The 26,209-nt window shown below is 42.9% G+C and overlaps 1 protein-coding gene across 2 annotated transcripts in view; it reads right to left on the bottom strand.

Annotated features, from left to right (window-relative positions):
• Positions 1 to 24,130, bottom strand: part of ITGB1 (integrin subunit beta 1) — a 50,456-nt gene extending 26,326 nt beyond the window's left edge. Inside the window, exons 1-4 of one of the 2 annotated variants that reach the window (XM_060248159.1) lie at positions 23,809 to 24,130; positions 8,783 to 8,852; positions 6,472 to 6,557; positions 2,700 to 2,922 (exon numbers count right to left, since the gene is read on the bottom strand). In XM_060248159.1, the coding sequence (XP_060104142.1) occupies positions 2,700 to 2,922; positions 6,472 to 6,557; positions 8,783 to 8,852; positions 23,809 to 23,817 (388 nt within the window). In that variant the 5' untranslated portion in view covers positions 23,818 to 24,130. The remainder of the gene's footprint in view (positions 1 to 2,699; positions 2,923 to 6,471; positions 6,558 to 8,782; positions 8,853 to 23,808) is intronic. The other variant, XM_060248158.1, reaches the window with a different exon arrangement.
• Between the last annotated feature and the right edge of the window lie 2,079 nt (positions 24,131 to 26,209).

Below are 26,209 nucleotides of genomic sequence, written 5' to 3'. Positions count from 1 at the left end.
TTAGGGGGGAAACTTTAATTACACTCCATTATATTCTGCATATATAGAATACAGGATGTTTGTCTATGCAGTTCACAAATTACTAGCATGACTTCGTTTTGACTTCACTAATACAAACTCTACTAGTAAAACCTTTCAAAATATCTTCTGTTCTTTTCTTAGACTTCTCTCCTATCTTTTTGCTGACTCAGGAAAAACACAAGTAATTTACATTTCCAATTTTACTATTTATGTTTCATATTGCGGACTAGTCTTGTTTGTGTTCTCATGCTGATTATATCGATACTTTGCAAAATTATTTTGTTGAGGGTTTACTTCCATATTCCATAATCTAAACTCCCTAAAAGCAAGTACTGTGTACCATCCACTTGCTGCACTGGAATCAACAACTGATCATTGTAGGAGTAAATTTACATTTTCCCACTTTTCATTTGAAAAAAATAACTCCAGCAACTGTGACTCTTAATAAAATTTAGCTGTATTTCTTAACTATTTTAAGTTGGAATCTTAGCACATCGCTTTCAGTAGTAGAGCTTCAAGACTGTCTTTGGCTCTACAAGCCTTCAAGCAACTCTCTGTTTCCATCTCCTGTCTCACTGTCTTCATCTGAGACAGCCTTCACTTGCTAATTTTTCAAAGCTGCAAATTCCAGTAATCCTACCTCCTGCAAATCAGAACAAAATGGGTAGCTGTGTTAGTCTGTCCGTGGCAGTAGAAATGAACAATAGTCCAGTAGCACCTAGCCCAATTTGTGGCAGGGAAGGAGCTTTTGTGAGTCACTGCTCACTTCTTGCAAGTTAATTAAGGCATAGCAAAAAAGAAAGCCACTGCCACAAAATGTGCTGCTAAAGCAGGACATTTATTCATCAAAAGAAGGTGGATATACAGCAGGGGTGGCCAAACCACATCTCAGTAGCCAAATGCAACTCTTTCACACATATTGTGTAGCTCCCAAAGGTCAAGGAGAAGCTTAATGCATGTGTACTGCCAAGTAAGCATGTTTAATATTGGGACCTCAGTCAGCCTCTGAGCTGTGACACATAGGTAGGCAACAATTTCTGCCATGTGTGAAGTGGGGAAGGTGGAGGAAATAGGCAGGCTTGTCAGCTCTTCTCAGCTACCACAGAGGTCACCTGGAGACCTAGAGCGGGGAAAGAGAGTGCAAGAGCCAAGGGAGTCACTGGAAGGAGGAATGAAATTAAAGAGGGCTGCACAGGGTTCCCGCTCAGTTTCATAACTTTTGTAGGAGCTGTATTTACTAAGCTTGGTGTCAAGGCAAAGAGAGCTGCATAATGATGCAAATGGTGGTCAGTGATATATATGGTACATGTATGTTTTCTTCTCCCACTGGTGCAAAAAAATAATTCCCCAACCTTTCCCTATGCTGGTCTTATGAGGACTGCTATTCCCGGTTTTTGTTTTTAAAAGAAGTTTCCTTCAAGCATGGTCATTTGTAAAGTGCATACATATGTATTTTATCTATCTGTGCAAAGAAAGTATGAAGAATTTTAATGAAGATGTGTGTAATATTTCTTCAAGTCTTGTGGCTCTCAAACATCTGACTATTTTACCTGGCTCTTCCATTAAGCAAGTTTGGTCATCCGTGGTATAGAGGATCAAATTATTCATGGAGAATATTTAAAACTTGTTCAGAGTCAATGTATCACAGTCTCATTTTGCCTTTCTAATGACATTAAAAAGCACTTCTGGGACTGTTACAGCTTCCCTTTCTTTTTTTGTATGGAAGTTCCAGCACAGACCAAATTGGAAAGTGGATTTAAACTCTTGACCTGGAGTTGAAACTACATAAGCAACAAAAAGGGTATTTTAGTCAGCATGCTTCTTCTGCCTTTCAGTACACCAGTTCCCAAAGTTTTTTTCTTAACTAGACTTCACTAATTTAGAAACTTGTCTGGTAGCTTAAATTGCAACAGTACGGTTCAGCTATGCTTTGTTGGGCTTTAATTCATAGCATCAAGGCTGCCAAAACACAAGTGAAAGTTCTACACAACTTATGCACTAAAGCATGTGAATCAGATTTATGAAACCTCTTCCATATAAAAGCCACTCTGAAAGTTTAAACCTCAGCACTTCTCCACAGCCAAACAAAGGAAGGCCAAACCTCACTTTTGATGTTTTGAAGTCAAATAATACACAACATATTTACATTTGTTTCTTTTCACAGACAGCAAAATATTTACAGTAGAAATTTTTATACCCTGTTCAACCCCTAAATAATCTTTAGTTTGAAACTTATACCAAAAAATCCCAGCGTTCTAGGAATTCCCATAGCACACTACATGATGTTTGGTCTTTGGGGTTTTACATATTAACATGCCAATATGCCTAATTTACAACCCAATTGAGTTGCCTTTGTAAAAGGCAACGTACAAAAGAGATCAAAACGCAAGCTGAAAACAAGGTACAGCATCAAACCGGCAGAGAAGTCCTAACAATCACAGAAACCTGACAGAAAATGATTCACAGACTATAAGCCCACTGCCATACAGATTCTTTATTTTATTGCCTCCACCTGTCCTTTATTTTTAAGTCATCCTAAAAACAGTTACTTTTTATTAGTGGAAACAAAATAAAATCCTGCTGTTTTACTACTGCTTTGAGCTAATGCAGCAATATGAAAGAGGAAACAAACAAAAAATCTCAAGGTATGACCCCCACCATCAAACTTCCATCCTTACCTATTCGTAGCTTTAGTGCCACTTGCTGTGGTTGTATCTGAGTAATGTTCTCCTCTTTGAGACTTTCAGCAGAACCTTTGACACGATTCGTTACTTCCTTATTTTTGAGCATCTCTTGAGAGCCTCTAGGATTTTCTATTTCCTCTGGAGGGCAACCCTTACTTCTTAAAACTTCTAAGTCATCACATCGTGCTGAAGTGGATTCCCCATCTTGAAGGAAGCTCTAATAAAAATGAACAAGGATAAGTTGAAGGTTGTTCACTCATATCTAACATAACTTACCATAAAAAGCAGCACAATAGTTTAAAACGCCATACTTGCCCCCCTCTTTTTAATTTACTTTTAAAACATATGCAGCATTACTGAATTTCACACTGGGCTGAAAACACCTATTTCAGTAAATTGATATTTCTACTAGTGTACTAATGTTCCTTTTTATGTCCTGCTGTAAATTAGTTATCACTGAACTTATTTCACTTCAAAAATGCTGTTGTCATTTCAAATTAGAGGACTGCTAAATGAAAAGCAACTTGTAAGTGAAAAATAAATACAAATTCTTATAAGACAGAAAGTAACCTGAAATCAGTCTTCTCTAACAAGCATCAGCTAAGCCCATAACATTTTTACTCTGAATTTGAAGTCAGTCTGGTTTTAGTGATCACAGTATCGTAGTCAGTATATAGCACTGTGCGTGTAAAGTCCAAAAAACAGTCACAGATTTTGCTTCTGCTTGCAAAAGCCATTTAAAGGGAATGCTTGGAAAGGTGTGAGGAGCAAAAGGGATTGCTGAAATGGCCTGCATCTATTTCAGCCTAATAGGTTGAAAACAAAAACCACAAACAAAAAACCTCCTGCAAACACCACAAACAAAAACCACTAACTGTTGAGGTTTGTCACGAAATTAGGTTTGTGCTTATCCCAATGGTTGAACTCTCCTGCATGTAGAAATCTAGTCAGAAACAAATTTTGAGGCTAGCTGCTCAAAATCCCAGTTTTCTATTAATGGGATTCTTTAAATGAAAGAAAATTTGATCACGTGAGGTCCCACCTGTGTTTGAAATTGCAGAACTTAGATCAGGTTTCACCACCTTAGAGAAAACTAGACCCAAGAACGAAATATTGAAATCTAGACATTTTAAAATTTGAATTGGATTTAAAATGCACATAATCTCCACTGCTTTCCTGCTCATCTGCTTTGTCCGCATCTAAAGTTACTGCCCTTCTAATGTCACCGGAGAATATAATTAAATCTAGACAGACTCCAGAGTGGAATGGTTTTAAAATAACTATGACACAGAACATGGGGTGCAAGAGAGGCAACAAGAGACACACAATCCTATAGTCTCGCTAATTAGCAAAGGAAGTGAACTAAATCTAAGAAGTTTAATTGTGCAGGTAATTCATCATCCTGTTAAATAAGTCTTAATTTTTAATATGATATTTAGCCATTGGCCTACTTCACTGATTACAACTAACAATTGCTTCTGGATTGCTTGGGGCAGCTGCTTTTAATATCTGGCTCATGATTCTAATGATGTCAGTACAGAGAACGGTTCTCATAGCCCATATATTCTTAAGTATGTCACTCACAGTGACTTTGGGCCATTTTAACACATGCAAGCAGGCTACTGGTTGTGTTGACATGGCCCCTGCATATGGAATCACGTGACAAACTGCAGTGTGAATCTGACTATATATGGATGCAGCCCGCAACAGCCAACAGGCACTTCCAATTGTTTCCAGCTGGAAAAAGTAAAAGGGAGGGGAAGCAGGAGTGTCATGCCAGCACACTCTTTAATAGCCTGGTGAACAAAGTAGAGGGAGCTTCTGTGGATGAGGTAGATGTGAAGACAGAAATCTGACTGACCCCATGGGAAGAAGATATGCATTTCTATCTGCAATTGGGCTTAACAGAAGGTGACGAAACATATAGCAGCTTCTAACTGGCCCATGCACAATGGGCTTGCACCATTAATTAAAATACCTTACTCACAAGTGTGCTCTCTAGTCTTCCACTCCCCAATTATTGCACAAAAAACAACACCATCCTGATTCTTATTGTTCCCTCATTTCTACTCCATGAGCTTTTTTTCACAACTGATCTTGTTTGCAATGCAAGCAGCAGACCAGCAACTATTTCTAGAGTTTGACCTTATTTACCACCACTTTTAACCTTAACTGCAATCTAGGGACAGGAGGGAAGCCCAATACAAAGCATATGTCCACAGGCACCAAGGTACCCAGAAAAGATACCTCATACAAATAGGCATGGGCACAAACCTGTTTGACCCAGTTTGTGGGGTCTGACGAACCACGAACCTTCCCATTTACTGAACCAGTTTGTTTTGTGAGGTCCCCTGTAACCTAGATGTGATAGAATGGACCCCCCTGCCTCCATCTGACTCTCCTCTACCTGCCTTCCAAATTTGGTGAGGATTGGATTTAGGGGGGCCGAGTTACCAACCCTCAAAGCAGGTGCCCCCAGGGGAAATCACAGGCAAAAGTTCAGGAGTGTATTGAATGGACCCCCTGCAAGCTAGAGGAATGAAACTCACAGAGGATTTCCCTGGGATGCCCCTCTACCTGGCCTCCAAGTTTGGTGAGGACTGACTGTGAGGGGGCTGAATTTTGTCCCCCCAAAGCAGGTGCTTCCAGGAAAGTATTCTCTGGAGAACTCACGGCTGCAGGTTCAAGAGGAGTGTGTTGAATGGCCCTCCTGTAAACTAGAAGAATCATAATTCACAGACCTTCCCACGATGCCCCTCTACTTGCCCTCCAAGTTTTGTGAGAATTGGCTTGCAGGGGGAAGTGGGGCTGAGCACTGCCTGCCTCCTCATCGTAGACATTGTTGCTGCAGGTGGACAATCCTTCTCTTCAGACCCAGGAGGCAGTCACTCACCCACCTCTTCCTGGAAGATTCTAGGGCCCAAAGTGCAAAATGTGGTACCCAATGGGAGGCCTGATACAGGGGTGGGGTGGAAAGTTGGGAAACTGACATGAAGGACAGGAGAGCAAGGGCAGCTGATGATGTTAAGCCCAGCAGGGGGGTGCCCAGAGGTGCAAAAGTTGAGGATCATAGGATCCAAAGTGCAAAAGGGGAAGCAGGAAGGGGGAATCTAACAGGAGGTCTAGCACAGGAGGGGGTGGGGATTGGAAAACCAAGATGAGGGACAGGCACAGCAAGGGCAGCTGATGATGAGAAGCCCAGAGAGGTGCCCAGAGGCATAAGATGAGGATCCTAGGGTGCAAAGGGTGGGGGGAATCTAACAGGAAGTGCAGGAGAGGGGGTCGAATGTTAGAAAACCAAGATGAGGGGCAGGCACAACAAGCGTAGCTGATGATGCTAAGCCAACCAGAGATGATGAAGTCAAGGATCCAAGGGTCCAAAGGACAAAAGGGGAGAAGAAATAGAGGGTTTAATCCCACTGAGGAGAAGTGTGGGTCCTCAGTTGAGGAAGCCACTGGCTGAGCCCCTCTGCTCAGCTTGAGCAGAACAGGTGGCTCAGAGCCCTAAGTAAGCACCAAAAACCCCCAACCCCACTTTTTTCACACTGAGGAATGACTTCCAGTTCCTCTCTGCCTCTAACTCTCTCTCTGCCTAACTGCCAAGTAACAACAGCTGCTTGTGAGCTGGGAGCTGTCTTGTAGGCACCCAGAACTGCCTGTCAGTGTAAGGAAAAGTAGTAAACCAAATTTTTGCCTACACCAGCATAGCTACATATATAATGTACCAGAAAATCGCAACATAAAATATTTAGAAGAAAATACTCACTATATTTTTGCACCATCCACAATTTGGTCCAGCTTGTATGCAGTCAGCACATGATTTTGCATTAACTTTTATACAATTGCTCCCACCTGTAAGGAAGTACAAAAAGTTAATTTTAATAGTAATACATAGCTTATTAGAGTTTAGTAAATATCTATTTGGCTAAACTAATCACTGGGTGGGCGCCTTTTTTTTTTCTTTTTTTTTTGCAAAATCCAATTAAAATTGCAAATTCACAACTGAATCAAGGTCCTCCATTCTTCAGACTGCTCACAGTTCCAAGAAACTTTTGATGAGCAATCTGACAAAATTTGCATTTTTAAAAAAGACCTACCCTACCCTGTGTTTTTTGAGATGATGGACACCAAGGAATTGTTTCCCCCTAAGCAATACTGCAGTGCACTTGTGTGATCTGGCAAATGTGGATCCCACAAGTTCTTACCCATAACACTTAGGAAATGTTCTCTACATAGCAGAACTGCTGTATTTGCTCTAAAACTGTGCTCTCTTCTGTACCTTCTTTAAGAGCCAGAGTCTTTGCTGGGAGCCAGCTTTTGCAGCATCACTCCTAGCAGGAATTCTCACACTTAGAGGACCTCTTAGAGGACCTTAGGGGAGGGACGGTGGCTCAGTGGTAGAGCATCTGCTTGGTAAGCAGAAGGTCCCAGGTTCAATCCCTGGCATCTCCAAAAAGGGTCCAGGCAAGTAGGCATGAAAATCCTCAGACCCTGGAGAGCTGCTGCCAGTCTGAGAAGACAATACTGACTTTGATGGACCAAGGGTCTGATTCAGTATAAGGCAGCTTCATATGTTCGTATATGTTCATGTCCTGTAAATGGCAAAATTACTGCCTGGAGCAAATCATCACTTTGAGAATAATTGTTGTGCCATATCAATGAAATTCAGAGACCTTGCCCACGCTCCATTGAATTCCCTAATGCTAGGGGACATTATGGAAAGAAAGTGAGCACATTTAGGAAGCTCCTTAAAATACAAGACTGCACATGTGTGCTCCTACGGACGGGGAAAAATGGGTAAAAAATTGTGGGAAGGGATGGACTGTTCCCGCTCCACTCTTGGACTTCTCCTCCATCAAGATTCAGTCTTTGGATCCCACAGGAGTAACCAGTAGAGAACAATCAAACCAGGAACAGACTCAACTGCAGGAATCCCATCATCCCTGATAATCTGTATATGAAGAGTTACAGATTTAGTACTGCTGATAAAGAGCTTGCAAAGTCCCACTTACTGAGGCTAGAAACATTTGTGCAAACATCTTGCACTAACGCTGGTCTCTTTTTTCTTGCTCATGAGTCCAGGTATTAAGGCTGCTTCAAGTAGTAGAAGACCGTAGATTTATACCCCGCCCTTCTCTCTGAATCAGAGTCTCAGAGCAGCTTGCAATCTCTTTTATCTTCCTCCTCCACAACAGACACCCTGTGAGGTGGGTGGGGCTGAGAGAGCTCTCCAAGAAGCTGCCCTTTCAAGAACAACTCCTACGAGAGCTATGGCTGACCCAAGGCCATTCCAGCAGCTGCAAGTGGAGGAGTGGGGAATCAAACCCGGTTCTCCCATAGTACAGGTTCTGAACTGGACTGTAATTCCATGTACATAAAAGCACCAAGGCTGAATGTAAGTAACCATGAAAGAATGACTGTACATTTCTTTGCAAGCAAATTTGGTGGAAAGTGCAGCCATCATGCCACGTAGCTCTACACCTAGCTTTACTCTCTTTCTTGCTTGGAAGTGCAGAAGATGCAATACATTTCAAGCTATAGTAACATTTCAGCATCCTCCAACTGGCTTACATGTTAGGGAAACTAGCATTATTGCACAAGGGGACGGACGGTGGCTCAGTGGTAGAGCATCTGCTTGGGAAGCAGAAGGTCCCAGGTTCAATCCCTGGCATCTCCAAAAAAGGGTCCCGGCAAATAGGTGTGAAAAACCTCAGCTTGAGACCCTGGAGAGCCGCTGCCAGTCTGAGAAGACAATACTGACTTTGATGGACCAAGGGTCTGATTCAGTATAAGGCAGCTTCATATGTTCAAATGTTCAAAGTTCAGCTCAAATCCTTCTGTGCACAAACTCCTCCTCTTGCCCTCTCCTATTTCAGAGGCCCCTGCACCAATGTCAACGCTATGGCAACACAGGGCAAACAATGCACATCAGTGCAGCACCCCATCTTTTATCATGAATTATTCAACAACAGCACAGCAGCCCAAGCTCTGATATTAACAGTAACAACACTGTACAATGAAATAATCCACAAACCCACAACAACAGAACATCAAGAATTTGAAACTCTTGAACTTACCTTGCTGGGTGAATACGTAAACGATAAAGCAGTTTAATAATCCAAACCAGATGAGTAACTTGAGATTTGCCTGGAAAATAAAATGTGAAATTAACTAAGCAAGCTGGTTATATCTTCTCTTCTTTTCTCATAATCACCAATGCTATAGTAAATGAGGGCTCACAAATGCAGTTTGGACAACACTGTGACCACACAGCTCTCCCCACTGTGCTGTAAAAATCATGTAATTGTTTTTATAATGGACTTTTAAAAACTGACAACTTGAACAGAACAACTTTTGTAGAACCTTGTTAACTGAATGCTCATTCTGTTTTTTAGGATTCTATTGAAAGCAAATTCTGTAATAGACCTAAGAAACAGAGCATGACTGCATACACACATAGTGACCAGTTTACACTGTGGAGTTAGCCATTTCATTTGGATGACCATGTACAGCTATGAATATATCTTGAATGATGTATCTTGAGTTGATATCGGAGCCAGGAGGGGCTCCCATGTGAAAACACAGAACCAATTGGAATATTGTAAAGCAGCAATCAGAGGGGAAACACGAACCATTTATATTTCTTCTTCCACAGTTTCATAGCTCTCATCCAAAACAGCGAGATGCACATTCCCCACAAGTGTTCTGTTACTATTTGGGGAAACATGCATTTCTCCAAGGAGGAATATTGACCCTCCCTTCATACAGGAGTCAGAACCATTAAAAGAACAGGAAGCCCAGCTTCCTCTTTTGATGCTGCTTCAGAACACAACTTTTGCCACTACTTCTTCATGCTCTCACCTTCAAGATGAGTGGGAAATGGCAGAAAACATAAACCACTGTCAAAATGGGATGATACTTTAATCAAGCATATGGCACTTACAAACCAATTTGGGAACTGTAATCTATAATAAAAGGAGGTGTTTGTCTGGGACACATGTAATTCCTCAGAAACTAAAGCTAGGATTTTCCAAATTGCCTCCCTCTCAATCTTTAGGAGTTTCAGTGCCAAAAATGAAGGGAATCAGAACCATGGTGTCTCAGATTATCTGTAGAAACCCCTCCTGTGCTATTTACAGCAGAAACAACAGTTGTCTATTTTTTTTAAGGTACAACTCCTTAGAGCAGTGTGTTAAACATGAGGCCCCTGGGCCATATCCAGCCCCCACAGGGCTCCTATTGGGTCCTTACACAACTGCCTCTCTGGCTTCCTTCTCCAGTTCTGCTTTACTAGATAGACTTTCTCAATCACAAAGGATAGATAGAAAAAGCCTCTGTTCCCTGCACTGGTTAGGGCTCCTCCCCCTCTTCCTCCCAGGAGAAGGGATAGAATGAGCCAGTTTGCTTTCTGGCCTGGCTGCCTCAATCGCATAAGAGACAAAGGCAAGCTCCTTCCCTCTGTTTGGCTGCCTCAATCGCATGGGAGAAATACAAAACACCTTTAAGACCAACAAAGTTTCATTCAAGGTATGAGCTTTTGTGTGCCTTGCTACAGAATGTATTTTGTTAGGCTTGTTATACTGTGTGTTTTGTTGAGCTCGTCACGATGTGGCTCTCCTGGGTGCAAATGGGTTCCCCTCCTCTTTTTCAATGTATTCATGCCCTCATGATCTAGTCTTTCTCAGAAGGAAACCAATCTGAACTTTTAGATGAGGAATAACAACAAGCCAGTGAGGTGGATTAGGCTGGGAGTGTATGTCCAGACCAAGTTCACTCAGTACATTTCTTTTGTAGCATGCGGATTTTGACTTAGCCTTCAGATAGCAGGCTAATACTGACCACTATACATGGCTGTCTCTGGCACTATACATGACGCCCTGAGCCTACTTCGGCAGGGAGGGCAGGATATAAATCCAATAAAAATAAATAAATAATATTTTTGCACTGTCTTATAGGAGTTGAAGTTATTTTTCTGCAAAGACTGCAGTTTTTTAGACAAACACATAACCCTCAATCTGTCATGGTGCCTTCACATTTTCTTGACCAGCACACAACGCAACTTATGTACAAAAGCTCGCAATGCTTTCATGTTTTCCCCTGGGTCCTCCTAGGCTCAGAGCACTAATCATGAGATTTCTCTAATGCAGGTGTCCCCAACCCCCAGGCCGTGGACCGGTACTGGTCCGTGGCGTGTTAGCAACCAGGCCATGAGTTGTATAATTATTTCATTATATATTACAATGCAAGAGTCGTAGGAGGAAGACGACATTGCCCCAATGAGAAGCAATATGAATTATTACAGTTAAGAAAACAGTGTTCCTTGTATGGTGTAAAAGGAAACATTTCTACAGAATATCATTATTAGAAATGCTTGTATCATTTTACCTCCATGGTATGTTAGGAATGAGAAAATGTCATGTGAAAACAGAGATTAGAAGCCAGGAGACATAAACAGATTATTTTTAGCTAGCAAGGGCTGTTGTCTTCACTAAAACCTGTATCTCTGAACCTAGAGTACTGAAAAATCTTCATACAGTACAGCTCTTGTAGCACAAGTCCATTGTCTGTATCACACCAACCAGTTTCTTAAAAAAATATTCCATCACATTTTTAGCCTGCTCATCTTCCAAAAAACTCAGGGCAGCATCCCTAGTTCTCTCCTCTTCCATTTTCCTCCTTCACAACAACCTTGTTGGGTGGTTAGGCTGAGAGACTGAAACAGGCCCAGGATCACCCAATAAGCTTCATGGCTGAACGGACATTGGAAACTGGGTTTTCCCAGCCCAAGTCTAACACTCTAACTACTACAGTACACTTGAAACACATCATTCTGCACTCACTACTTCTCTACTCGGTAGATATGTGACCTAGGAAAGTGGCACAATCACAAAGGCAACAACTTGTATCTTGCCTCTTCTATGAACTCGCAAGGTGGCCTTGGAAACAAGGTATTCTCCTTTCTCACTCCCTGAAATACAAGGGTAATATTGATCTGCCTTAAAGGATTATTGTAACATCTGGAAGCTCTACAAAAGCTTCAGATCACAGATGTGTGACCATCACTTCCCAAACAAGCAAGGCTCCATAGGTCACACACACAAGCCACTTTTGAAAATGTGTCCTGTGGGAAGAGTTGTTACATTTTTCAAAAGAAAAGAAAAAATGCCCTATCATGTTCCCTGGGTCTTGGACAAACATAGGGTCACTGATAACAGTAAACAGTCTCTATTTGATGAACCACGCTTTTATTTTCTAGGTGAAGCTAAAAAACTAAATCAAATAAAAAACAAGGTCATGAGTACCAGCCATACCCATTTAATATGCTTTTATCCTGCCCTCTCAAAAATCACAGAATAAGATCCACACTTCTCCCTCCCCCTTGCAGTGGAAAAACAAACCAAGAAACAAATCCATTACCAAAGATTCAACATCTGGGGTTGATGTAGGCCTTTCTCCAATTCTCAAATGCCTAAATTCATGACCAGCTCACTTAGTTTAGTTTCTAAGTAGGTTCACAAATGCTTACTTAACACAGCATTGGATGGTGACATGAACTATCACAGGATCAGTTACAACACAGAACTTTCATATCATCTTGTGGCATATCACAAATGCTCTGTAATTAGTACTTGGATGGGAGACCTCCTTGTAATACCAGAGCCAGGTTCTATTTAGCCACCTCTCTGAATATCCTCCATGCCCCCAGTTGGTGTCAGTCACTAGAAGTCACCATGACTTCCAGGTGCACATGCACACACAGAAATACAAAAATACTCCGCCCCAAAAAAAGCTCTGCAACCAAAGCAGCTCAAAGATTTCCACTATGAGTCATCAAATGATGTATATCAATGTGGACTGGTCCTTCTTCAAATGCTGAAGAAACAATTCATTCATCTGCTACAAGTCCTCAAATCAGTACTTCTAGCACTAATTCAGTTTTAGTAATTTAATTTGTACTATGATTATACATGTTCATTCTATAACCTATAGTTGATCTTGGTTATTCAAGAATCTCACTTCTTCACTTCTAATGAGCATCTCCTCCTCCAAAACAATCACATTACAACAATTCAACAACACAAACTCCTACTGAAGTTTCTGTCCGAAACTTTGTTGCCTACAGCAGGGGTGGCCAACGGTAGCATGGCCAATGGCTGGGGTTGATGGGAGTTGTAGGCAAAAAACATCTGGAGAGCTACCGTTGGCCACCCCTGGCCTACAGTGATCTGCACACTATACTTTCTATCCACAACCTTTCCTAGAAGATATTCAGCAGTATGTAATTTTAAGTCCATACTTAGCAACACAAGCTCTATTTTTTTAGCATATATGACTTTTTCAGTTTACATGTATTTGTTACATAGCAGTATGCCCTTCTTGTCTCAAAGGAAAAGAAAACATACTAGAAAGTAAATTACACTCTTACTGGGGGGGGGGGGGTTAAAAGGAATTTAAACAGACCATTGTAGCTATTTTGTTCTTAAGAATTGAAAACAGTTTTCAGATTATACTGTGATAAAGTAATAGTGATAGAAGATGACAACACAATGTAAGCCATATAATGATAGGTAAATGGGATCAGGGATATTGACTAGATTTTACTTGGGGATGGGTCACTATGGCCATATTCTAAAGAAGCATATCCACTCAAGATAAAGGGGAAAAAGAAAAAAGAAATGTTTGCCTGTTATAGGCAAAGCGCATTTTCTCTCTTCAGAAAAAGGAAGTTTGCCATTTCCTTTAGCATTCTGACTTCTGGTGTCTCCACCCAAATATGTCACTAAATTATGTGTCCTCTACCCACTGAGTACCAAGAGTTCAGATGCCTTGTCAGCAATACATTTTTAAAAAAACATTTTCACATTCTTATAGATTACACCGCTGTCTCCTTCATAATGCACAGCTGGACAGAGGTTTTCTTTTGAAACCGTCATAATACCATTTAATGCTAGTCAAACGGGTATTCTAGAGACAAACTGAGCCAGATGTTGTAATATCTTTCATTTTTGGCATCTTAAAACTGGTGGTCAATTTTGAAAGTCCTTGAAAGGTTTTCAGCTATAACAATAAAACAGAAACAATTTAGCACAGTTGCTCATAATTTTTCTTTATATGAAACACTAATGCCTGAAAGCACAAGTGTAAGGAATACTACAGATTCAATCATAACTCTTGTTAGCTGCAATTTCATGGTGGCAACAACAAGACAAAAAGTTCACCTTCCAACTAACAAGCATACACGACAAAATTAACAAATGTAGCACATGTAGATGTTTTAGTAATTTTTTATTTTTTATGTTTTTATTGTTGTCTTATCTTATTTGGTCACACTAATGTGGTTGTGTGACCCTCAATTTGTGAGCCGCCCTGAACCTGCCTTTGGCGGGGAGGGTGGGATATAAATTAAATAAATAAATCTCTGGCGCCAAGATACTATTTCATTGTGGTGCCTAGCATTTTCAGCAATGATTTTATTGCAGCATGTTTAATCAATTCTCAGTAAAAATACAAGAGTTGAATCTAATCAGTTTTTTCCCCCCTGGTAAAAAGGGGAGGGAAAGTGTTCCCTTTGACCACCAAAAAGGATATGTTCGGGATCATGGGATCTACACAGAAAAACAACCATGTAGAATGATGGCTGTAAACATAGTTTGGAACAAGATAGTGTCATCCCTTGACAAGCAAGGCATCCTCACCTACCTTCTCTGCCTTTCCAGCTAATGAAAATTCACAAAGACCATCAAGAGATTGTTTTTAAAAAGTGTAGGTTCAGGAGTGTACAAAGTGGATACTGTGCAACCTAGAGACATCAAAGTTAATGGGGACTTCCCCCAGATACCGCTCCACATGCCCTCCAAGTTCCACCTCCCAAGTTTTGTAAACATTTAGATTGGGCTGAGACAGTCTGTCTGGAAATGTATCTTTTCATGAACTGCTGGAAAGTTCATGTCAGTTGACCTGCCAGGAACTTCACTTCGTAAATCACAAACTGGCCAAAAATTGTTGCAAATTTTACTTCGTGAGCTGGTTCATGCCCATCCCTAGTATTAGCAAACGTCGCAATCATATGCAGAGTTACTCCATGGGACTTAGAAGTAACTTTGCACAGGTCTGCACCATAATTTACTTGTATAAATCCACATATCCAACTTTGTTCACAGCAGAAGGAACAAGAAGTTTAAATATAAAACCTTAATTTTTCAATTCAGTCCAAGAGTGGGTTTACGTTAAAACATGACATTCGTTCTGTACATTTCATATGAACACATTTTTCAGTCTTGCAGCACCATAGATCAATACGGGAATACCATATGCCAACATTGTCTGTCTGTAGTAATTCATCCTATAAGAAAAGCGTTTCTTTCTAGAACAGAAACTGAACTGCTTTAGAGCAGCTTAGTTAACCAGAGATCACTCTCAAACACCAAAGTGTACAGGCTTCTCTGTTGTTTTATGTTGTGATGCTTATCAGAAGACAATGAGGGTACCTTGATCTAGAGCGGGGTCCCCAACCCCCGGTCTGTGGACCAGTACCGGTCCGTGGCCTGTTAGCAACTGGGCCATGAATTGTATAATTATTTCATTATATAATGCAATGTAGTAATAATAAGACAACGACACTGGAGTTATATCCTGCCTTCCACTCCAAATTTCAGAGTCTCAGAGTGGCTCACAATCTTCTTAACCTTTCTCCCCCCACAACAGACACCCTGTGAGGTGGGTGGGGTTGAGAGGGCTCTCACAGCAGCTGCCCTTTCAAGGACAACTCCTGCGATAGCTGTGGCTGACCCAAGGCCATTCCAGCAGCTGCAAATGGGAGAGTGGGGAATCAACCCGGTTCTCCCAGACAAGAGAGTCTGCACACTTAACTACTACACCAACTAATAGAAATAAAGTGCACAATTGTATCATCCTGAAACCATTGCCGCCCCCCCCCCCCGCCCCGGAAAAATTGTCTTCCACAAAACTGGTCCCTGGTGCCAAAGTTTGGGGACTGCTGATCTAGATTAAAGGAAGCAACAGCTGGTATGCATGCCGAACAGTGCCATATTAGGACAGTTTGTTTGGCACACAGGGCCAGTTATCCAAACAAGGGACTGGGGTGAACACTTGTGGCACTGGAAGCATTGCTGGAGCTCAAAGACTACACCTGTATCAGTCTAAGGATTGAAAAATTTTGCAGAGAGACCATTAACAGAAACTTTAAGCCTGGTCATATAAACTTTAAACAAAATAAATGTTTTGCAGCAGTACTATCAAGTAGCAGACAAATTCAGAAACTTTCACAAGAAGAGGTAAATTCCCTTAGATATAAGATCTCTCTCTCTAGATCACATCAGCACAAAGACGTCACAATGTGCCCATCCCAAAAGCAGCATGACGAAAAGGAAAAATACTCTTCATGGAATGATTGTCTTCAAACTCCGTACTTCGTATTGTATTTATTTTACTAAAGTTATACCTGCTTTTCTGTCCTCATATGAACCATTAAACTAACAAAACACAATTAAAACAAAAACAAAACTAAACACACACACCTTAAAAAACAAAATAAAGGGCAGGGAGGAGGGATCACTGAAACAATGCCACATGAATAAAAAAATAATCTTCACCCCCAGTGGAAAATGGCAACTAATGGAGATAGATAAGCCTCTCCGGAGAGAGAGTCCCAGAGTTTGGTGCCATGATCAAGAAGGCCCTTTCCCAGGGTGCTACCTGCCAAACCTCCGAAGGTGGGCAAACCTGAAGCAGCACCTTAGAAAATGACAACAGCAGTTCATCATATGCATAAAGGGGTAGGAATCCTTCAGGTGTGCTGGTTCCAGACCATAAAGGGCTTTATGAGGCTTAGTCCAGTTTATTATATTAAAATTCAAAGTATTTTACTCACTGCTCCTTAAAGATCTTACTATTGACTGCTCACTCTTAATAGTACTGAATGAATAAACATAGGCTGTGCTTAATCATTTCCTTAGGATACTTTTTTGTGACACAAACATGAGTCATCTGGTTTATCATAATTAGGGTGGATTACGGCTCGCGCCTGTATCAGGAAGCATTTTTTTTAACATGTTCAAGGTTAAGCATCTTTGCATTTACTTAAATGCTATGAAAGAACGGACCACTGGTACTCACCGTGAGGGGTCCTTCTCCTCAGAGTTGGAGGACATGTTAATGGGTTATTCCCATGGTTCTCTAGGAAGGCAGGAAACACTTTTTTCTTCTTCCCTTTGGCGCCTTCGGAATAACCCTTAGCTTTCAGTTTCGGGACTCCAAAGAGCAGTAGCTAACCTGGAAGCTACTTCACTGTAAAATAGAACTTGCTAACAGAACAGAAGCAGAACTGTAACAGTAATAACAGAAGTCTGAAACATTAAAAGTACAGACCAGAAAGAGAAGAACAGTATATGAAAGAGAACGATGAAGGAGGGAGCGGCGAGATGTCTTCCTTTACTCTGAGGAGAAGGACCCTTCATGATGAGTACCAATGGTCCGTTCTCCCTCAGAGTCGGAGGATATGTTAATGGTTCGTTCTAGAGCAATGTCCCTCTGGGTGGGTCCTCTTCATTGTCTCTGGAAGTCAGTATATGCTGCAACACCTTTCTTCCAAAGGCTGCTTCCACTGAGGCCATAGTGTGAATTTTGTAATGTCGGACGAAGGTTGAGATGGAGGACCAAGTTGCCACATAACATACTTCCTCAGCTGATGCCTGACTGAGAAACGCTGCGTTGGTGGCTGCAGATCATAGAGAATGTGCTGTAATGCCAGTGTGCACTTAGTGGCCCAATGCTTTGTAAACTTCCTAGATGCAGGATTTTAGGATTAAGCTGATTGCACCCTTGGACATCTTGTCCCCAAGCCTGGGGGGGGGGCTATGTTGATGAATAGACTATCCGATTTACGGATGCTCTGAACTCTAGAGATGTAAATTTTTAGGGCCCTCCTTACATCCAAGGTATGCCAAACAATCTCCTTGGGGTGCTTCAGTTGAATTCAGAAGGTTGGTAGACATACCTCCTGGGATTGGTGAAACCTGGAGGCGACCTTAGGTAAAAAGGACGGATACGTTCTGAGGACCACCTTGTCTCTGTGAAAGATGCAGAGTCCAGATTTGATGGAGAAGGCACTTAGTTCAGAGACTCTTAAAGCAGACGTGATTGCTACTAGAAATAAGGTTTTTAACCGCAGCCATCTCAGCCCCACTTCTTTCAGCAGTTCAAAGGGAGGCTTGGTGAGAGCTGTAAGAACTGTGGTGAGCCTCCAGGTTGGGAAGCGATGAACCTGAGGTGGACACTTGGCCACTGCGCCCTGCTGAAACAACCTCACATGAGGATGCCAGGACAATCTGTATCTCCCCACCAGAGGCAGGACTGTAGATAAGGCTGCAACCTGTCTACGAAGTGTGGAAGGTTTGAGACCAGACTGTAGGCCATCTTGAAGGAAAGAAAGGATGGCAGATATTGGAGGTGACAGGGTATTCACCTTCTTGCATCTACACCACCTGATGAATGCCTTCCAAGTCGTGTTATAGATGCGAACTGTGGATTGACGGTGTGATGAAAGGATGGTATCCGTGACTTCAGAAAAATAACCTAATTGTTGAAAGTTGCCCTGCTCAACCTCCATGTGGTCAGTTGTAACCATTCTGGGTTGGGATGCCAGACTGGACCCTGGAGTAGCATGTCCGGTGTCACCGGAAGAACCAAGGGTTCCTGAACAGACATCTCCTGCAGCATGGAGAACCAAGGGCGGCAAGGCCACCAAGGTGCTACTAGTATGATTTCTGCTCTCTGTTCCCTGATTTTCCTGATCGTTTGGGGCAGAAGAGGCAGAGGGGGAAATGCATAGAGGAGTTCCTGTGGCCAGGTGGATGTTAGAGCATCGATCTTTTCTGCTTCCTGATGCTGGTACCTGGAGAAGAATCAAGGAAGTTGCCGATCTGATGGCGAAGCAAACAGGTCCACTTCTGGTTGACCCAGCGACTGCTGAATGAGAAGGAAAATCCTGCGATGAAGACTCCTCTCTACTTCGCAAATGGTCTGTCTGCTCAGCCAGTCGGCCTGAGTGTTGTCTTGCCCCCTGATGTATTCTGCTCTGACGGACATGAGGTTCTTCTCTAACCAGTGTAGAATGTGAAGGACTTCCTGATGCAGCTGAGATGATCAGGATCCTCCCTACTTGTTTATGTATGCTTTGGCAGACATATTGTCTGTCCGGATCAGGTTGTGATGATTTGTAATTGTAGGTCTGAAACGACATCAGGCCAGACAGATCGCCCGAAGCTCCAAAACATTGATCAGTAGTTCGGCCTCTGATGGGGACCAACGACCCGGAACCGGGGTTTCCAGCAGGATAGCTCCCTGGCCTTGCAGACTGGCGTCTGTGAAAATTTCCTTTAAAACAGGAATGTGGAAGGCTTTCCCCTGAAGCAGGTTGTTCATCTGAGTCCACCAAGAGAGACTGGTCTTGACCTTCAGTGGGACCCTGAGGGACATAACCCGTTGTTCCATAATCGCCCACTGATAAGGTCTCAGAAATTTCTGGAGAGTTCTGGAATGCAGATGGGCCCACTGGATCATGTCGATAGTGGAGATGAGGAGACCCAAGAGTTTCGCCAGATGGGAGAGAGAGAGGAGGATGTGCTCTACACTACCTGAGTAGCTGCATCCCGAATCTTGTTGGCTTTGGCCCTTGGTAAAAATAGCTTGTTGTTGCTTGTGTCCAGGATCGCTCCCAGATGCTCCAAACGCTGGGTAGGTTGGAGGACACTCTTGGAGAGATTCACCAGGAATCCATGAGACTGCAGGCATCTGATGGTGATTTCAGTGTCCTCCAGACATTTCTCCCTCGTGCTGGATCGGATCAACAGATCGTCCAAGAACGGATGCACATGAATACTTTGCCGTCTGAGGTGAACTACTGGATTGATAAGAAGCTTGGAGAATACCCTTGGGGCTGTGGAAAAGCCGAATGGCAGTGCTCTGTATTGAAAGTGCAGACCCTCTATGCAGAAACAAAGAAAACGTCTGTGAGATGGATGGATGGGCACATGGAGGTAGGCTTCGGTCAAATCTATGGATGAGAGAAATTCTCTGGGTTGGAGTGCTTCCACAATGGATCTTGGTGTTTCCATCCGGAAGCGTCGCAGCTTGACATGATGGTTTAAGAACTTGAGGTCCAGAATGGCCCTCCAGTCGCCATTCCTCTTGGGTACCATGAATAGAATGGAGTAGACCCCTTGGTCCTGTTCCTGCCAGGGAACTGTCTCGATAACCCTGAGAAATAATTTCTATTGCCCAAGAATTCGCCTGTGAGGCTTGCCAGGCTGGAAGGAAGTGGAGTAGACGTACTCCCACCGGAAGAGCGGTGTAGTCATGCTTGTTTAGGTTTATTGTTGTCCTGGTCAGACCTGTCGGACTTGTTGAAGTTAGGTTTACTGAACTTGGTTTCATATGAGCTACGCTTGAAGGCAGACTTGGAGCTCTCCCACAAGGACTTCTTGGACTCCTGTCAAAATCTGGGCAATGAATGGTGGGAACGAAATGGCTGGGAGCCCCATCTGTCGGGCCAACGGATAGATCTAGGCATGGCTTTTTTCTTGTCTCATGTTTCTATTAGGATGCTTTCCAAGGATTCCCCGAAAAGCGTTTCTCCGTAAAATGGATAGGCTGCAACGATGGACTTGGAGTATAGGTCAGCTGACCATGCCCTCAGTCACAGCAGTCTTCTGGCCACAGTGTTGGCTGCGATGGCTCTGGAAGCAGCCGAGATGACGTCAAGGGTTGCATCGGCTGTGAAGGAAGCTGCCTTGAGGAGGCGATTAACCCCTTCCAACCCACATCTGTTGTCTTCAGGAATCATTTCCAAGAGCTTGCGCAGCCATACAATGGAAGCCCTGGAGACTAGCGCAGCTGTCGAAGACGCTCGCACCATCAAGGCCACAGACTCATGGACTCTCTACAGGGCCTGAGTACTGACCTCATGCAAGACCCTACAATTAAATGTTAAAAACTCTTATATGACTGTACTAGTTCACAATAACAAATTCTAGTTATTTTGAGATTATATACTAATTCCTACATGGAAACCCATGGAAAACTGTCATGACAGATTTAGGAGGGGAAGTAACTGCAATCTTTTTCAGATGCTACTAACACATGCTCTGGGAGCCCACCAATGGGAACACATGGAACATAGGGTACTCCTGATATATGTGGTCATCATTTCATGCAAAATGGGCAACACAAAGTTTTTTTTAATGTGCTTTCTGCTCTAACATACCATGCATACTAGGAATATTGAATGCAGTGCCACTCTCTGTTGATGGGACTCTTGTGTGCATGTAATCTTTAGAAAACTTAAGGTAACAGAAGCCACTCAGTTATTAAGCTGCAGAATTTTTACAATTTCAAAGGATCACTATGTGCAGCTTCCTCATTCAGTTACATTTCTGTATTACTTTTTGCAGTTAATTTGCTTCTCTTTTATATGGACACTTCAACACTGTTCTCAGGTTAATTACTTCCTATGAACACAAATGTCCTGACCTGGATAGCCCTGCCCAGCCTGATTTCATCAGATCTTGGAAACGAAGCAGGGTAGACCCTGATAAGAATCTGGGATGGGAGACCACAAAGGAAGTATAGGGTTGTGATACAAAGGCAAGCAATGACAAACCACCTCTGAACAGCTCTTGCCCTGAAAACCTGACAGGGTTGCCATAAGTCAGCTGCACTTCCTACCACCCACCGCATGAACAAAAACGACCTTCCAGCACTTTAAAACTTCCTGAACTCTTTCATCCTGGCTAGTAACTATTTTATTAACAAATGTTTAAGCCACGTTTCAACATAAAAATTCAAAGAGGAAACTAAAGTGCAGTTAACAGATTAATGAAACAATCTGAAGGAAAAATACAACAGACCAGTCCAAAATCACCCAGATTACATTACAGTTAATGTGAGATTTCAACTGAGTAAAATAAGGAGTACAAAAGATGTGGAAGTAGCTGCTCTAAATTCTAGCATTACTCAGAAGTCCAGCACCAAATTCTATAGATGTTTGCTTGGTGATAAGCACCAGAGGAGTTAAACATTAATAACTTTAACAACAAACACTGAAAAGGTGTATATGTCAAGAATGAAGGTTGTAGAAAATTCACAAGGAACAACAGCAGCAACGGTGCAGATCTATGGACTTCAAATCTATCTAGACCAAGAATCCAAAGTAATAGCATGAAAGCCACTGCTCATGTGACCAAAAGTCACATGACAGAATAAGGAGCAGCCAAAGTCCCTCCTTGACCTGCCTGTGCTAAAAAAGAATAATCTTCAGTGATTTTTGCATTGCTCTATCACTGTTCCTCTCAGCTTGCATGCAAAAATAGCCAGAAGACATGGTAATTTTGCTCTGTACACAAATGCACAAGCACCAGGTCCATCCAAAAAACAGCAAGAATGTCAGGTTTAAAGGGACTTGCAAAGCATCTGACAGTTTGACCCACAGACTGAAGACCACCAATTCGGAAACTACAGCACCAAAAACCCATGCTCAGATACCTATTTAGCCACAAAGTTCATTGCATGGCCATGGTTATCATTTCTGAGCCTAACCTATTTTGGAATTGTTTCGAAGATAAAATATACCTCTGAGCTCCATGGAAGGATTTTGTACTATTGCTATAAATATAGATACAGAGTACCTTAAGGTGACAAAAAAAGAGAAACTACATTAAAATGATTAAGAGTGAAAACATAACTTTATATGTTACTCAGAAAGAGGGGGGGGGAGAAGGTAAGAAAAACTAAAATCAGTATGCAACGAAAGACCCTATTAGGTCATGTTAAACTACAGCATGCATGGCCATACTAGTACAAACTGCAATTAATTATATCCCAAACAGTTATGCAAGTAAAGAGAATCTGACCAAAGAAGGTGTCATGGAAATGAAACCTAGTTTGAGAGAAAACACGAATGCATAGCTTATGGATGCAACAACAGGAAGAAGCAAGCAAACTCATTTCAAGTAAGCACTAACATGATTAGGTCTGCGATTCAAAACACATCCATATGAAGAAAAGTGGAAATTAGGTTTTAAGATTGGGATCCATAATATTAAGCAACAGTCATTAAAACACAGTTGGCAATAAGCTTCACTGAAGCTCACAAAACTTACTTTTGAACACAAAGACACCACGCTGAAGCTTTATAACAGTCTTTCTGTAAGTCACACAACCGCTATTTCTTGACCCTTCTCTCCTTACTAGCACACTTGGTTTTCCCATTCTCCTCCTGGCAAGGTATGTTAACAGAGAAGGGCGCCTCTCTCCGACCGTCAGCCCACACCAGAGCAGCATAACGTCAAGAATCAAAATAAACGAGCCATCAATCACAGCCAATTAATATCGAGTTTACAACGAAAGCCTTAAAGCTCTGCAAAGTGACTTTAAGTATGAATGGGGGTGGGGGGTCTTCCCACCAAGCAACAAACGATGAAACTTTCCATCCAGCAGGCCTGAAGAGCCCACCCCGCCTCTCAGGCCTGGCATGATAGCAAAAGAAGCTCTTGGGCTCGCCCAACTCCGCCACCCCTTGGACTCTCCCCAAATAATGCATTATTCCAGTGCCATCCTTGTTCTCGTGTCATATTCTACTTCCATCCCTGCACATCAGTTTTGCCAAGCTGCAAAAAACCCTAGGAGGTTGAAGAGAGGGAAGATCTCCAGCAAAAACGGCTAATTTCAGATTAAGGCGGGATGGGAGGGGATAGTTTTGCATCCGCTTTCAAGCCCGTCCAATTTCTCCTCCACGAGGACAACTTTAACCCTCTCCCCCCCCCCCACCCCCGCCTCCCAAAACACTCCCGAGTCCCCAGAATACACCCTTATAAGGAAAGCCTTTGCTAGAAGCTTTTCGAAAAGGAGACTCCTCAGCTGTGAGATGGGGGCGGGCGGGAGGCTCCCCCTCAGACTTCCCCCGGATCACTTTTACACCGCGAGACCAGACAGGGAAACCCAGTCAGGAAGGGAGGGGAAGCAACACGCGGCCCGGGCTGCTAAGTCTCCGCTTTCCGCTCTTTGGCATGCCCCTTCCCCCCGGTACCTGTGCCATGGCCGAGGCTCTGCTCTACAGGCCCCCCTGCCTGCTGCCTCGAGGGCTCGGCGGGGCGGGGCGGGGTTCCGCTCTTTCTGGCCGCGATTCCGCCTCCTCAGCGCGGCTTCCCTCGCGGCGTCCCGGTGAGGGCTTGGCCGGGCCTCACTCAGAGCAGCGTCGCCGTGCGGGTGAGGCCTGCGCCTTCTTCCCCGCCTTGCCTCGCAGAGCCGCTCCTTCCCACCACACCATCTGCAGAGCCCAGCGAGGGGAAGGTCCAGGCCTGCAAGCGTCCCCGCTGCTGCGGCTGCTCCCTCAGCGCCTCCGGAAGCGCATTCCTCCCAGCTGCCGTCAGCCTGGGCGGAGCGTGAAAGGCGCGGACTCGCTTCCTCGGGCTACTGAGCAAAACCAGCCGTCCCGCTCCCTCCGTGTGAAGGGGCAAAATAGGTGCGGGGGAGCCCTCTTTTGTCTCAGACGAACGCAGTCAGGTCTCCACACGTTCCTGTGAGGAACCAGGTCACAAAACAGAAAGCGGCGCTCCACTTCCTATTAACCCCCTTCCCGAATTAAAATTGGAAGGACACTTGGCTCTTGCACCCCAAAAGTTTTCCTTTTGAACTGTGTTAAGATTTAGGATTACCTGGGAGCTTCCCTGTCTATTCTTAATGTCTTTTTTCTTATGAAGACTTCCCATGATAAAGGAACAAGCAAGCCCAGAACAGTGACTCATAGACGAGATGCAACAAGCGGACTCTTCCGAGGACCGTTTCTGCACAGAGATTGAGTGAGAGATTAGCAGACAAAAACAGGGAACTCATCCACCCAGCCAAACAACGGCGGAAAGAAGATCAAGGCCCAAAGGCACCATGTAGAAATGCAGTAGGGAGTTTATACTGTTGGTGGTTATTTGGGCACTATAGTTAATTGTATTGGAGCCTATCGCTATTTAATTAATTTCTCTAGCTTACTAACGTTACTGCTCTAAGAAAAGAAGCTCATCGGTTTTTGTCCTGTTAGTTTTTCGTTTAAATCTAGTTTTAATTTCTCCTGCATTGCCACTTGCCTCTCCTGTATTCTATCAAAAGTAGTTTAAGATGTCCATAAAATGAAGGGCGGGGCGGCGGGGGGGGGAGATTTAGGGGAAGAATAGAAATTTAGGGAAAACTTGAAATGTGTGCAAAACTTTATTCATCCAAACCACGGGGGTTGGACTAGATGGCTTTGGAGCTCCCTTCCAACTGTTATGATTCTGTGATCTTTTCTTCTCTTATATGAGGCAGCTGTATTTGTTTTGTTTGAAAGAAATCATTATAAAGATAGACATAATCCTACTGTGTTTTTTTGCACCACTGTGAATGTATCATTTACTTTTTTTTTTAAAGAACATCATATAGAAATGCTTTTTACCCCGGATCTGATTCTGGCATTTGTCTTGGAGAATGAAATTCTGATCAATTGGCAATGCAAATCTTTCTTTTTAATAATATATTTGCCTAAACACAGAGCTAAGCAATTTGTGTATGATGATAATACATGAGTATTCAGTATTTTTTCTCTTACAAAGATTATTTTTATATCCAAAGATTCTGCTGTTTCTAGCATGATCGCTTCTGTCCAAATTATATTCTTTTACTACATTTTTGTTTCACTTTCATCTTAGTATTTACCTTTCAGATAGCAAAAACTAAGGTGCACATGTGTTTATTGCTTAGGAACTTCACAAATGCCTCCTACCACACTCCCAGTTACCTCTGCTCCATGCCTAGATGATGGCAAAAAATATAATAAAAACCCTCCAGGATCCCTGGCCAAACTGATCTGGAGAAAACTTGCTGCCTGACCCCAAAATTGTTGCATTTCCTGGGTGTGTAAGAAAGGGCCATGAGAACTAAGCACTGACGTAATCCTTCCTGCCATCCTTTTCATTATCTGCCTAAATTCATAAAGTCATCATTGCTGTCAGATGGCCATCTAGCCTCTGTTTGAAAACCTCCAAAGAAAGGACCTGCCACTTCCCGGGGAAGTCTGTTCCACTGAGGAACTGCTCTGTCAGGAAATTCTTCCTAATGTTTAGCTGAAAACTCTTTTGATTTAATTTCAGTCTGTTGGTTCTAGTCTGACCCGGGGCAACAGAAAACAACTCTGCTCATCTTCTATATGACAGCCCTTCAAGTACTTGAAGATGGTTATCATATCACTTCTCAGTTGTCTCCTCTCCAGGCTAAGCATACCCAGCTCCTTCAACCTTTCCTTGTAGGACTTGTTTTCTAGACCCCTCACCATTTTCATTGCGCTTCTCTGGACATGTTCCAGCTTGTCTGTATCCTTCTTAAATTCTGGCACCCCAAATTGAATACAATACTCTAGGGGAGGTCTAACCAGAGCATAGTAAAGTGATACCATCATTTTGCAC

The sequence above is a fragment of the Heteronotia binoei genome, chromosome 10, assembly GCF_032191835.1.
Source record: "Heteronotia binoei isolate CCM8104 ecotype False Entrance Well chromosome 10, APGP_CSIRO_Hbin_v1, whole genome shotgun sequence".
In the NCBI taxonomy this organism is placed as follows: Eukaryota; Metazoa; Chordata; class Lepidosauria; order Squamata; family Gekkonidae; genus Heteronotia; species Heteronotia binoei.
The sequence above is the reverse complement of the archived record's forward strand: the minus strand, read 5'-3'. Positions and strand labels throughout refer to the sequence as shown.